General features: G+C 35.8%; 1 protein-coding gene across 1 annotated transcript; it reads right to left on the bottom strand.

Moving 5' to 3' along the window:
• Positions 1–3,086: 3,086 nt before the first annotated feature.
• On the bottom strand, positions 3,087–12,940 carry LOC123533997 (dynein regulatory complex protein 10-like). The gene is made up of 4 exons (XM_045316010.2): positions 11,707–12,940; positions 11,092–11,325; positions 6,000–6,071; positions 3,087–4,559 (listed from the first exon to the last, which is right to left on the bottom strand). The coding sequence occupies exons 1-4, from the start codon at positions 12,712–12,714 to the stop codon at positions 4,296–4,298; spliced, it is 1,578 nt and encodes a 525-aa protein (XP_045171945.2). The 5' UTR covers positions 12,715–12,940; the 3' UTR covers positions 3,087–4,295.
• Positions 12,941–16,073: the final 3,133 nt, after the last annotated feature.

Below are 16,073 nucleotides of genomic sequence, written 5' to 3'. Positions count from 1 at the left end.
TAGATGTTTTTGAATTAGTGGACAGGTTGTAAGTCACACAGGCGCAGTTAGGTCATTGGTGACATTCCTGCTTTAATGATGGAGGGAGGCCCCAGGTACTTATTAGGACATTCAGGGATAGGCAGCCATGTGGATAGAACCGCCAAGTCAACTACTAGTACCTTCTGCAAGCCAGCTGGATGGCTCCCTCACATGATTAGTTACAAGGGCTCAAACCCGCAGTGACGAGGGACCAGCGATTCAAAGGAACTTATTGATTTATTAATTTATGAATTGACTACACAATGTACAGATGTATATCATGTAATATTTTTGACTCCAAAAAAAATCGTAACTCAAGAAACAATAGAAACATGTCCTTTGGATGCGATGCCCTTGCTATGTGATGTTAGGACACAGAAGTGTGAGAAAAGGCACTGACAACAGAACAGATATACTGATCATTGACTGGAAAAGAAGAATGATTGTATATAATAATTTCACCTTTAAATGATTAAATATTATATCATCAGATCAGAATGAAAGTTTGTGCAAGTTATTTGAATATTCTTGTATGCATATAAAAGTTACTGACCAGTCAAGAAAAATCACATAAATATCTTTAACCTCCAAGTTTGATATTGACCTTTGACTTAGTGGTGCAACTCTTGCATTTGACACATGGTCTTATTTTGGCGAGTGTGCTAAATTATTTGAATATCCATCTATGTGTACAAATATACAAAGTTATAGACCAAAGAAGAAATATCTTTGATCTCCAAGTGTGTGACCTTGACCATTTAGCTAGGGGTCTTAATCTTAAACTGACAAAACAAATGATGAAAAATGTTCTTCCAAATATGACCATGACCTTCAAGATATGGGTCTTGAACATGTTGTCTCGTGATGGTGATTGTTTGTGCATAGTTACATGTACTTGAATTTTTCCATGCAAGCATGAAATAATTGGGCAAACAAGATCTATTACGTTAAATCTTTGACCTCTGTTGTCTTTTTATGGCAAATATTTTGGTAAAGTTATTTTGACATCCATGCTTGCATAAAAAAGTTATGGAGCAAAGAAAAAAAATGACCTTATATCTTTGGCGTCAGTGTTACCTTGACCTTTGAGCTACGTGTGTGTTCGGGTTTAACGTCTTTTTCAACAATTTTTCAGTCATATAAACGACGGTGTCTACTTGTAGCAGTGAGCACAATGCCAAACTTTATAGTGCTGCCTCACTGGAATATCACGCCGTAGACACGTGACATGATACCCAGTCACATTATACTGACACTGGGCTGACCAGTCCTAGCACTATCCTCTTAATGCTGAGTGCCAAGCGAGGAAGTTGCTAGTACCATTTTTTACTTCTTTGGTATGACGCGGCAGAGGATCGAACCCACGACCTCCCGCACTCGAAGCAGACGTGTCTTGATGATGCATGCAACATGTTGCTTTGTTCTGGTGGTTATTTGTGTAAAGTTATCTCAAAGTCCCGCAGTGCACAACAAAGTTATTGGCCAGGCAGGATTTTTTTGCACACAAAAACATTCACACAGATCACAGATGCAAAGACACATACATATGGATGGCATGGCATAAATTTATATCTGACATAAAAGTATAAAGAATAAGAGATTATATGATAGACGGACAGACAGTTCAAACACTATATGCCACTGTGCCTTTCACACTAGTGGTATAAATAAGAGGGCCAAGATGGCCCTAGGTCGCTCACCTGAGAAACGCACCACAACAGTGTAAACATGTTTGACCTAGTGATTTCATGGAAACATTCTGGCCAATTTTCATTAGGATTGGACCAAAATGTGGTCTCTTGAGTTTAAACAAGTATTTTCTTTGATATGATCTAGTGACCTACTTTTTGACCCCAGATGACCCATGTTCAAACTTGACCTAGATTTCATCAAGGCAATCATTCTGACCAAATTTCATGAAGATCAATTGAAAAATACATCCTCTTTTGCATACACCAAGTTTTTTCTTTGATTTGACCTAGTTACCTATTTTTTAATCCCAGATGACCCATATTTGAACTCAACCTAAATTTCATTCTGACCAAATGTTAAGAAGATCAATTGAAAAATACAGCCTCTTTCACATACACAAGGTTTTTCTTTGATTTGACCTAGTGACCTACTTTTAGACCCCAGATGACCCATATTCAAACTCTACCTAGATTTCATCAAGGCAATCATTCTGACTTAATTTCAGGAAGATCAATTGAAAAATACAGCCTCTATTGCATACACAAGGTTCTTCTTTGATTTGACCTAGAGACCTACTTTTTAACCCAAGATGACCCATATTCAAACCTGACCTAGATTTCATCAAGGCAGTAATTCTGACCAAATTTCATGAAGATCAATTGAAAAGTACTGCTTCTTTCGCATACACAATATTTTTCTTTGATTTTACCCAGTGACCTAATTTTTGACCCCAGATAACCCATATTCCAACTCGACCTAGATTTCATCAATGCAATCATTCTGACCAAATTTCATGAAGTTCAATTGAAAAATACTGCCTCTATCGCATACACATGGTTTTTATTTGATTTGACCTAGTGACCTAGTTTTTGACCCCAGATGACCCATTTTCGAACTTGGCCTAGATTTTATCAAGATTGTCATTCTGACAAAATTTCATGAAGATCAGTTGAAAAATACAGTCTCTATCGCATACACAAGGTTTTTATTTGATTTGACTTAGTGACCTAGTTTTTGATCCCAGATGACTATTTTCGAACTTGGCCTAGATTTTATCAAGGTAATCATTCTGACCAAAATTCCTGAAAATCAATTGAAAAATACATCCTCTATTACATATACAAGGTTTTTCTTTGATTTTACCTAGTGACCTAGTTTTTGATCCCAGATGATCCATTTTTGAACTTGGCCTAGATTTCATCAAGGTCATCATTCTGACCAAATTTCATGAAGATCAGTTTGAAAAATACAGCCTCTATCGCATACACAAGCTAAATGTTGACAGACGACAGACGCCGGACATCGAGCGAACACAATAACTCACCTGATCAGGTGAGCTAAAAAGACAAAACAACATCAAAGGGGAAAAAAGACACCTTTTCTTCATAATTTATTAGACTTATAAAGGATGGATATACCAAAATGTCTTAACAAATTTATCACTGGTAAAAAATAAAACTCTCTAACAAAGATAAATTACTATAATGTTACATATAGCACGCATCTTCTTATGTCTTAAAAGGGGCAAGCCGCCTGCAGAGATGTGTTAAGAAATTTTCAGAGAGAAAGATGCCTGTAAACAACCCCCATTATAGGAGAAAAAAGACTGACATACTATGCTAGATCTTGTTAATGGAAAGAAAAAACCTGAAGTCCTTAACTGCTAAAGTTACATAATATTCCATCTGCAGAAAACTGTGCATATTCCTCCATAAAAGTCTAATAAGCAATTACTATTAAACACTCCTGTAGTCTTCAAACTGTAGAAGGAAGTATCAAAAACATTAAAGAAATACAGGTCACAATAGAAAATAGCAGAAATTTAGCTGTATTTTACATAATGCTTTTTGTATCAACAGCATGACTGTGCATACAGTTATACTGATTTATGATTTATTTATATTTTAATATAGATATTATACCGACTTTACTATCTATGTACATCTGAAGACAAGCCCCTGTAAAAATGAATCTGTGTACAAAGTATTTTCGGAATGTGACATTTTAGTCTTACTGGTTCTTCTATCAAAGTTTTCCATGCTCAAATACTGCCCACTCATAATAGTTCAAAACACAACATGGTTTCTTTCTGCGTTATCGAGCATATCAGGAGAACGAAGTTGGAACAGACTAAATGGGGTGAAATATGTCATCCCTAAGCACTAGTTACATTAATAATATTGTGCAAAGGTATAGACCATGTTTAAGATACACACATTCTGACTTACACGTCTCATTCTTTTTTCTTTTTTTGAGGGGGTGGAGCTGACAGGAAGATGATGATTTGTGACATTCATAACTGTTCATGATTTTTGTGAATGATGTCATATTATGTAGTAAAACGGAATATATTTTATTTGGAAAAACAAAGAAGATTTTATCTACAACAGAAAACAAATTCAGCTTTTCTACTGAAGTTATCACAGACATTGACAAAAATAGTATGTTCAAGGAAGTCAATTTCAGCGTACAACGATGTAAGATAAAAAGTATAACAAAAGTCACGTGTAATAAAAACACAAATAAAAATTTATACACTGACATGTTTGTTCCAGAAATAACTTCTCTATTAGCATTTAAGTCTATTTCTTCTTCTTTCCACCCTTCTTCTTGCGAGCTTTGAGTGCCTTTCTGACCTTGAAAGACCTCCAGAATGCCTGGATAGTGGTTGAAGCCTTAACCATGAGTGCGAGTTCACGCTCTGCAGCTTCTCTACGCTCTCTAGCCAGGCGCCTCTCCTCCATGATCTGCTGGTACTCGGCTTCGAGTGTCTTGAAGCGTTCCTCTAGCTCATGCAGTTGTTTCTTTTCCTCTGTGTACACTGTATCTATCTCCTCATACTCATCCTGCAAGTGTTAATTGAATCAGAATTAAAAATTTACATACTTTTTGTTGGGTTCAATGTCACATCGACACAATTTTAGGTAAAAATTATGGAGACTTTCCAGCTTTTCATGGCAGAGGAAAGCATAATTTCATCGCCTTGGTAGTAGAACCCTCATCCTTCCATAAGCCAGTTGGATGGCTTCCTCACATGAAGAATTCTATGCCCTAAGTGAGGCGTGAACCCACAGGGGTCAAATTTAACAATAGTTCGTACTAGCTGAAATTAGCTAGTGCCCTTTTTGATCACTAGCTAAAATGAAAAGCTACCGGCTAATGTTAATAATATTTAATTACTCTATTAATATTTTACTGACCAAAACTTACTGACTGATCTCTGTTAGTAGCTAGTCACAAACAAAAATGTTTTCTATTAGCTTAAAATAGCTTGTGCCGTTTTTGTTGAACAATAAAATATCATAAACATAAATGATAACGTTCCTTTCATGAAGAAAAATGTGTACCTTCAAAACAATTAATCTTTATTAAAGCTCTGAAGACGTTTGCTTGTCATATCATTGACTAGCTGAAATTAGCTAGTACATTTCAAACCCACTAGCTATTTTAAAATTTCACTAGCAGTTAGCTTGAATGCTTGTCTAACTTTTAACCTTGACCCACATTGGTGACGGGCAACTGAATTAAAAGTTAGTGACCTTAACCTGTAAATGAGATGTGGAACCAAAATTTGTAGTCCTGTTTGGCACCATATAACCTATACTGTTTTGGTGCGCCATAAAACCCAAATAAATAAATAAAAAAATAAAATTAGCGACCTTAACCACTCGGCCACAGAGGCCCTGACTGATATTTGTGTGCAGTCTTACTTGTGATAGAAAGATGTTATGTAATTTCCTATAAATAAGATGGCCAGCTCAAATCTGAAGATTAGAACTTAATCTAAATTTAGTCAGAGTTTGAATTTACCGGTAGTCAGACTATGTAAAACAAGGTCATGTCAAAGTTCATGTACCATACAAAGTCATGTCAAAGTTCATGTACCATACAAAGTCATGTCAAACAGTCAAAGTTCATGTACCATACAAGGTCCTGTCAAACAGTCAAGGTTCACGTACCATAATCAACAGCAGCTGACCAAAAGTGCATCACTACCCTATCTTTTATGTTTATAACCTGCTGTCTTATAAAGCATACAAAATGTCATAACAAAAGAAAACCTTAGTGTTGCAATTTCTAGGATTGGACAGAAAATATTGTTTGCAAGTTTTCAAACTTTGTCAGGAACTTTCTTTTCTTGCAAAAAAATATCTGTTTAAGTGATATGATCATCTTTATGAAATCACAGGATATACTTTGTCTTGCAACATGGGGTTTTCTTAAAATTGTAAATTTCACACCATCAATATATGCGAGTGCTTCATCTTTAAGGACAATTGAGTTACCTGTCTTTCTCCCATATCCTGGTCATACCGCTGTATCCAGTTCTCAACCTCTGTCTCTATCTTAAACTTTTTCTGCAATGTAAAATTTGAATGATATTGTTAGATTTTCTTTTGCTTAGAACTGTATACATACATCACAGTAGATAGGATACATATACATGGCAAATACCAGGCAATTGGATAGGTTTCTAACTTCCTTTCTTCTGATTATTTCCCCTTTACCTGTATTATACTGTATGGATTTCAAATGAAGCTCTTACAAAAGATTTAAAATCTATACTGAACAGACGTTACCTTCTGCCTTGACTTCATCACTTAAATACAATTATAGACTATGATCACAATTTTTCTTGCCAGCCTAGTTGGGAAAGACAAGGTCGTCCAAGTAGGAGATCACCTTACCTTTTTTGTTAGAGAAAAGACAAGTTACACGTGAAAATTGTCACATCATTATATTTTGACAGTATGTATGCAAGATTTATAACTTACACTTTCTTTGAAAACATCGCAAAAATATTACTAGTATGCAAGAAAATTAATCTAATATGTTTGTTTAACCTTAAGCCTGCTGTCGGCAAGTGGTTTTGCCTAAAAGTTGCGACCAGTGCAGACCAAGATTAGCCTGCACGGATCATGGTCTGCACTGTTCGCTATTCAGTCAGAAAATTTTCAGTGAAAACCCCTTTGGCTGCAGAGAGGTAGCTGGCTTTTTATAAGTTCAGGCTTGATAGATCGAGCGCTGAAGGGCGAGCTTGGTAGAAGGGTCTGCGGGTATCCTCCCCTAGAAAATTTTGAAAAATTAATATCTGTGGTGCATTCTGAGACATTCTGGTGGATTATAACTGATGCTAAGCGGAGGAGTTTAGGTCAATAAAAACATACAAGAAACAATCAAAATTCAGTTTATGACTAAGTCAACATAAACCCCCTTATGCTTCGATTTTTATTGCATATTTGGCATTTTTATTTTTTTCATTTTCTTGGATAATCTGCAGGCCCAGCCTGCAGTGCAGTACTGCCCATATTGAATGATGGACCACTTCATTATAGAAATTTAGCAGGGTAAAGGATAAGACAGATGCTTTCCCAACACTATGGACAGTAAAAATAAAACATGAGAGCATGCTTGACTATTTTGATGATGTCTAGTGAAATGTGGAATCTAAGGAAACTATAGATATCCCTATGTAGAGTCATTAATACCCCTTCAGAGAAAACAACACATTTCATGTGTGAAGTTTCTGAAATGACAAGATAACTTCAAATAAGTGAAGAAAATTTGGTAGTATTGGTGCCCTTTATCTTTTCACATGCTAGAAACAAGAGGGCCATGATGGCCCTATATCGCTCACCTGTTATCAATGCACTTGAGGACAAGAAGGTCCTCAGAAAAAATATCAAAGTCCAAAGGACAGGAACAACAAAGGGAAGAAATTTAACCAAAAAGAAAACAAAAATTCTTACAAGGTATAGATATGTCAAAATACACCTAATAATTGGAGGTACCATCCATGTTGTACCACAGAAAAGTGGTCTCGGTTTTTCCCTACGGCCAATAATAAAAAAGTTACTAAAAATAAGCTATTTATATTAACGTAAAAGGGAAGTAATTAAAAAGAAAATTATTGTAAGTGAACAAAAGAAGGATCTGCCAAATAAATCTGTTGACATAAATGAAATTTCAGATCAGTATCTTCATTAGTTACGGAGATATACCCATTTTAATTTGAAATAAAGGGAGGTAATTTGACATAAAATCAGTCCATAGTTATCTACCCTGATTGACTCAGTCCAACTAATGATAATAATGAAATTTCAAATAAGTCCTATAAGTACTTACTGATATAAATCCATTTTGACTACAATCAGGGGAGGTAATCAGATATAAAATAACTCTGGAACCTACGATTGGATCTGATTTGTCATGGAATCCAAGATTTATTGTTGTTGAAGATATTTTGGAAGTTTGTATCAAATAAAACCATAAATGAAGTCTCTATATGGCTGCAAAAGCCAAAATAGCCAATTTTGGACCTTCAAGGAGCCATAACTCTGGAACCCATGACGGAATCTGGCCAGTTCAAGAAAAGAACCAAGATCTTGTGGTGATAAAAGTTGTGTGTAAGTTTGGTTAAAATCAAATCATAAATGAAGTTGCTATTGTGCAGACAAGGTCAAAATAGCTAATATTGGCCCTGTCAGGGGCCATAACTCTGGAACCCATTATGGGATCTGGCCAGTTCAACAAAGGAACTGAGATCTTATGGCAACACATGTTTTTTGCAAGTTTGATTAAATTCAAATCATAAATGAAGCTGCTATTGTGCAGACAAGGTCAAAATAGCTAATTCTGGCCCTTTCAGGGGCCATAACTCTGGAACCCAAAACGGAATCTAGCCAGTTCAAGAAAGGAACCAAGATCTTATAGTGATACAAGTTGTGTGCAAGTTTGGTTAAAATCAAATCATAAATGAAGCTGCTATTGTGCAGACAAGGTCAAAATAGCTAATTCTGGCCCTTTCAGGGGCCATAACTCTGGAACCCATAATGGGATCTGGCCAGTTCAAGAAAGGAACCAAGATCTTATGGTGATACAAGTTGTGTGCCAGTTTGGTAAAAATCAAATCATAAATAAAGCTGCTATTGTGCAGACAAGGTCAAAATAGCTGATTCTGGCCCTTTCAGGGGCCATAACTCTGGAACCCATAATGGGATCTGGCCAGTTCAAGAAAGGAACCGAGATCTTATGGTGATACAAGTTGTGTGCAAGTTTGGTTAAAATAAAATCATAAATGAAACCACTATCGTGCAGACAAGAAATTGTTGACGGACGGACGGACGCACGGACACACGACGGACGAAGGGTGATCACAAAAGCTCACCTTGTCACTATGTGACAGGTGAGCTAAAAAGGTAACACATATCTACACTTCATAGACCTTGTCATATATAATGCAACTGATGGGGTAAAATAAATGTTTCAAGTCTGAATTTAATGCATTCAGCAATAACAGACCTGAAATTTAAGTAACAAGAGGACCATGATGGTCCTGAATCGCTCACCTCTTCCCACATGACCCAGTTTTGAGTATGACGTCGTTTTTTCTATTATTTGACATAGTGACCTAGTTTTTGAGCTCATGTGACCCAGTTTTGAACTTGACCTAGATATTATCAAGATAAAAATTCTGACCAATTTTCATGAAGATCCATTGAAAAATATGGTCTCTAGAGAGGTCACAAGGTTTTTCTATTATTTGACCTAGTTTTCGAAGGTATGTGACCCTGTTTTGAACTTTACCTAGATATCATCAAGGTGAACATTCTCACTAATTTTCATGAAGATCTCGTGAAAAATATGGCCTCTAGAGAGGTCACAAAGTTTTTCTATTTTTATACCTACTGGCCTAGTTTTTGACCCACGTGACCCAGTTTCGAAACTGACCTAGATATCATCAAGGTGAACATTCAGATCAATTTTCATGAAGATCCATTGAAAAATATGGTCTCTAGAGAGGTCAAAAGATTTTAATAATTTTAGACCTACTGACCTAGCTTTTGACCGCAGTTGACCCAGTTTCAAACCTGACCTAGATATCATCAAGATGAACATTCAGACCAACTTTCATACAGATCCCATGAAAAGTATGGCCTCTAGAGAGGTCACAAGGTTTTTTTATTATTTGACCTACTGACCTAGTTTTTGAGGGCACGTGACCCAGTTTCGAACTTGACCTAGATATCATCAAGGTGAACATTCTGACCAATTTTCATGAAGATCCATTCAAGGGTATGGCCTCTAGAGAGGTCACAAGGTTTTTCTATTTCAAGATCTACTGACCTAGTTTTTGAGCGCAGTTGACCCAGTTTCAAACCTGACCTATATATCATCAAGATAAACATTCAGACCAACTTTCATACAGATCCCATGAAAAATATGGCCTCTAGAGAGGTCACAACGTTTTTGCATTGTTTGACCTACTGACCTACTTTTTGAAGGCACGTGACCCACTTTCGAACTTGACCTTGATATCATCAAAATGAACATTCTGACCAATTTTTATGGAGATCCATTCACAAGTATGGCCTCTAGAGAGGTCACAAGGTTTTTCTATTTTTAGACCTACTGACCTTGTTTTTGACGGCACATGACCCTGTTTCGAATCTGATCTAGATATCATCAAGGTGAACATTCTGACCAATTTTCATGAAGATCTCATGAAATATATGGCCTCTAGAGAGGTCATAAGGTTTTTCTATTTTTAGATCTACTGACCTAGTTTTTGACTGCACGTGACCCAGTTTCGAACTTGACCTAGATATCATCAAGATGAACATTCAGACCAACTTTCATACAGATCCCATGAAAAATATGGCCTTTAGAGAGGTCACAAGGTTTTTCTATTATCTGACCTACTGACCTAGTTTTTGAAGGCACGTGACCCAGTTTCAAACTTGACCTAGATATCATCAAGTTGAAAGTTCTGATCAATTTTCATGAAGATCTTGTGAAATATATGGCCTCTAGAGAGGTCACAAGGTTTTTCTATTTTTAGACCTACTGACCTAGTTTTTGAAGGCACGTGACCCAGTTTTGAACTTGACCTAGATATCATCAAGATGAACATTCTGACCAATTTTCATAAAGATCCCACAAAAAATGTGACCTCTAGAGTGGTCACAAGCAAAAGTTTACGGACGGACGCACGGACGGACGCCGCGCAATCACAAAAGCTCACCTTGTCACTTTGTGACAGGTGAGCTAAAAATGCCATATAATTAATAAATTATTGATGCAAGAGGTATGGCACTTGTGTCATATGATGAGGAACAACCATTTTTAGTCTGAATTAAGTGAATATCTATCAAATATTACATTTTTTTGTAACAGAGATAAAGTGAAATTGCTTCAAAACTTTAACCAAGCTGTGGATGTTGATGCCAGGGACAATAGGATAGCTCTCCATAATATTTTGGAATAGTTCATCTAAAATCCTGCTTGCCATTGTTTTTCTATTCCTTACTGTCAATTGTGTTGGGAAAACCCTATCTCATTTTGGCAGGCATGTTAAATACTTATAATATCATTTACCTTTCTAAGTTCCTGTTCATTCTCTCTGTGTTCGGTAACCAGATTCTGCTGCTGTGTCTGTAACTGAGTCACCTCCTGCTGAAGCCTTTGTTTACGTCCCTCACTGTTCTTTTTATCAGCAGCTTTCTGTTTGTCTGCCTCAGCATTCACACGCCTGATATGATCTTCTGAAAACTTCTGGATCTGTCTTAAATCAGCTTGCAGTCCTCGGATTACATCGTTTTTCTTTTTTATCTGAAAAAGCATGCCAATGAAATAATCGTGTCAAAAAGGAAACTTAAGTCAAAATGACAAAAATACATACACAAGAATTAAGCTATAAATTAATAGTAGTATCATCATATAAGGCCGAGTAAAGTAAAATTGTCTACTCAAACCTTTGATTTGGAACAAATGTATGAATCCCTCTTTTATGAAAATAATAGCCTTACTTAACAAATAATCATGACCTTCAAATGGGTTGCCGCCTGAGTTAGTACAGAACTTTCAGAGTTCAGATGCACAGGAATTGAACTACAAGGGCTATAGCCCTCCCTTGTGGTTATATATCTCTTAGCATCTGAACCTAATGCCTTTTATATCGGAATATTCATGCATTCATTCCTATATACTTACATCTTCATCTTTATCATCTTGTGCAGCTTTCAGCTCAGTTTCTAGTTTTTCAATTATAGCAGCATTGTTCCTCTCACGTTTGGAGATTTCTTGAAGGTACTCCATCCTTTCTTTTTCCTCCTCTGGGGTGGTAAGTAGTTTGTTTAAAAGAACATCTTTCAGTTCATTCATATACTTTATGAAATCTTGTGACACAATTCCTCTTTTTGAATACTCATGTTTGATAGTGTTCATAGCAGAAGGGTTCAGCTGAAAGGCTCGGAGGACATTCTTGCACGAGGTATTTAACTGTTGCGCCACCATTGTCAGACTTCTTACAGTGCGTTCCATCTGGCTGTCCATACTAAAATTTGAAGCAACACTTCCAGAGCTTGACGGACGTGATGACCCACTTTGAGATCCTCTCCTAGATCCAGACTGTCGTGAACTGGCTCTTGAGCTTTGTTGCTTTGACTGTGGCCTAGACCCATCACCTGACTGAACTGAAGGAGAAACAACTCCGGCAGCAGCACCTTCTTCTTCATCTAACATCTGATTACCCTCTGGATCATCTGTCGACATGGTTGGCGAATGAGATGGGGTATCACTTTGCTTGACTCTTGCCTTAGCTTCATTCCTTTTCATTTGCCTATCTAATGTTTGTTTGATCTCATCATAACTATTCAAAATAACTGCATGATGCTCTATTAGCTCGGAAAGTTCTGTTCCAAAGGTAATTCTGAATCGCTCAAGATTTTCTACTATGAATGGCATCAGAGTTATAATCTCAGATTTAAGTATTGTGTCTTCAAATACAGACATTACTCTCTGTGCCTCAATTGTAGCAATTTTCTTTCTTGCAGGTTCCAATGCTCTGGTTGGATCCAGTCGCAGTCTATTTCTGAGCTTGTTGTTCATCATGCCCAAATTTTTTGCTTGAGGTGGGTTTGGAAACTGTAATCTCATTTGCAGAGTTGGCTCTACTGCCACTGTCTCTGTGAGAGTCCTAGCCATAGCCGCGGTTGCCATTTTTTAATTTTGTCGCTTTTTACTCCCAACAAATTGATCTTCGAAAAGCAGTATTTGTACGAAATGTCAATTGTCTAAAGAAATGGATTAAACTAAATAGTCACTGGTTTATTAAACATGCACGGTTATCTGTGTGTCCATCAGGCATAAACACACAATTGATTTTTTTTTTTAAATTTACGGTTTCGTTGTTGTTTCCGCCATGTTAGCCGAAGCACTCACTGTTTATATCTGTTTCCGTTGGCAACAAATAGTCCCAAGTATTTAAATTGGCAAAAATACAGTGTGATACCAGTTAAACAATTTTTATTCGTGTAGCAAAAATATGAATAAGTAAATAGAATGATTTTTTACGTTTTAAAGGCAGGAAAAGTTAATCACAAATTTTAACTGAACTACTTTTAATTGTAAATACGAAATGAACACCTTTTCGCGAAATGAACTTAAGGTTGGGACAATTTCGCGAAATGGAAAAAAATATTTCCGGAATGGACGTTGTATCTTACTTTTATATTTTATATATTTACTGTAATGATATCACTTATTGTAATGATATCACTTATTTCAATTTAACATATGAACTTTTTTTCTGATAACATGAAATGCTCTTTTGATAATATTTTAAATGAGTATATTAAACACTCAAAGGGTGTCATGTTACCAGTTTTGAGTAGATTATTTAATATTATTCTAAATTCGGCATGTATCCCTGAATGTTGGTGTAAAGGGGTCATTTTTCCAATTTACAAGAAGAAGGGAGATATCAACAACCCAGATAATTACAGAGGGATAACTATTTTGAGTTGCTTTGGAAAGCTTTTTACTTGTATTTTAAATCGTAGATTGAATCTATTCCTCGAAAGCTCTGGTATATTATGCGAAGAACAAGCTGGTTTTCGCAAAGATTATGGTACAACAGATCACATATTTACATTGAAAATGTTAATTGATTTTTATTTTAGTAAAGGCCGTAAGCTTTTTTGTGCATTTATTGACTACCGAAAGGCGTTCGATTCTGTAAATAGAACTTGTCTTTGGGGTAAATTGTTAAGACATTCTATAGACGGTAAAGTTTTTAGAGTCATATATAATATTTATGATAAAGCGAAGTCCTGTGTCAAAAGTAGCCAAGGTCTTTCCTGCTTTTTCACAAGTTCTACTGGGGTACGTCAGGGAGAGAATCTTTCCCCGATATTGTTTTCAATTTTTCTTAATGATCTGGTAGAGCATGTTTCCAGTAATTCTCAGGGTTTAAAAGTTTTATCACAGTCTGTACAAGATTTGCTAAGTGATGATACAGTTGAAGTATTCTTGAAGTTGTTTCTCTTACTATATGCTGATGACACTGTGGTGTTCGCAGAATCTGAGCAAGATTTTCAGATTGCTTTAGATGCTATGCACTCGTATTGTGAGTTATGGAAACTACAAGTAAACACTGCTAAAACAAAAGTTGTTATATTCTCAAAGGGTAAACGTAAACATGTTCCTGTTTTCTATTTCAACAACAGTCAATTAGAAGTTGTAGAGGACTTTAGTTATCTTGGTGTGAAATTCAATTATAATGGTTCATTTAATAAAACTACAAAGTACTTGTGTGATCAGGCAAGGAAAGCAATGTTTGCAGTGCTAAAGAAATCAAGAGTATTATTTCTTGATATAGACTTACAATTACAATTGTTTGATACAATGGTGAGCCCAATACTATTGTATGGTGTGGAAACATGGGGTGTTGGTAATGTTGAAATTATAAAACAATTTCAGTTGAAATACTTAAAAATGTTACTGAGTGTTAAAAAGTGTACACCTAATGTTATGGTTTTTGGTGAACTTGGCACTTTGCCTATAGATTTAATGATAAAAGGTAGAATTCTTAACTTTTGGTGCAAAATAATTAATGCTAAAAAAGATAAAATTTGTAGCATTATGTATAGACTTATGTATGAGTTGGATAAGAAAAATATTTACCATTCGCTTTGGATTAATTATGTTAAAAACTCTTTGCAAGAGTTGGGTTTTGCTGATTATTGGTTAAGCCAATCTGTTGTATCTCCACTGTATTTTAAACATATTGTTAAGAATAGAATTAAGGACCAATATATCCAATCTTGGAATGAGCAGTTAAATAGATCTAGTAAATGTTGTACCTATAGAATATTTAAGTCTGTTTTTGAACTGGAAAACTATCTTAAACTTTTACCAAAAAACCTGGCTCAGTCTCTTTGTCGTTTTAGATGCAGCAGTCACAAACTACCGATTGAGGAAGGTCGTTTTATTAACCTAGCTCATAACTTAAGAACTTGCCATTTGTGTAATAACCACTCCTTAGGTGATGAATTTCATTATATTTTTGAATGTTCCCATTTTAATGTTCTTCGTAGAAAATATTTATCAGTGCATTTTAGAAGACCAAACATGTATAATTTTGAACAACTGTTTGCAAATAGAGATAGGACAATTTTACTTAAATTAGCTATTCTTGTGCAAAAGATTATGTCTGCATTTGATTAATGGTATACCACCTTCCGGGTCAACAAACTTCACATACTTAAATGCTCAATTTTTATACCATCCCATATTAATTCAAAGAATTTTTGTATCTGAGTAAGAAAGTTTTTGTATGGGCTCTGTTACTTTTGGGCCGTCTCAGGGATTCGTTGTTTGGTTGGGTCTTGGCCGGTCTGTGTATCTGTGGGGTTTTGGTGGAGCTTAATCTGTCAGTTAAGACGTCTTTAAATTTCTGCAGTGAGTGCGGGTGTTTTCTGGGCTCTACTGGATCTGCGCGGATGCATGGCCTGGTTTTGATTCGCCATGTTTGTGGGGTCGTTGGGTCGGTTTTCTTGTGACAGGGCTCATGCATGCTATTTTGAGTTTATGTTGATCACATTCCTGTTGTTAGTAAATGTTACTAATGTTTAGATGGTTCGTGATATTTGTTTGCTGAACTGTTTTGGCTGTTAATTTGTATATGTATATGCATTTATCTGTAATGCTGATGCCCTTAAAGGGCCAAGATTTGAAATAAAACTTAAAACTTAAACTTAAACTTAAACTTAAACTCTAAAATAAAGTGGTTATCACAAAAAGAATATTTGAGGTTACTATTCCCTATTCTGTGATATATATAGATAAAAGCATACAAGACCCACATTGCATAACTGAAAATATGAACAATTTATGTTAACATAAAATTAACATGTTTAAGCGTATCAACTGTAGCATGCATTTGGTTTGAAACAGTACACACTTCATACATGTTAAAGGCTCATAATGCCTTTGTTTAAAATGTGGCTGTCACATTTTCCGTTATGAACATAAAATACATTAATTCTTGTTAAATCCTATTTCTGAAAATTTCTTTC

The sequence above is a fragment of the Mercenaria mercenaria genome, chromosome 12, assembly GCF_021730395.1.
Source record: "Mercenaria mercenaria strain notata chromosome 12, MADL_Memer_1, whole genome shotgun sequence".
Classification (NCBI taxonomy): Eukaryota; Metazoa; Mollusca; class Bivalvia; order Venerida; family Veneridae; genus Mercenaria; species Mercenaria mercenaria.
This window is presented reverse-complemented; position numbering and strand designations above follow the sequence as displayed.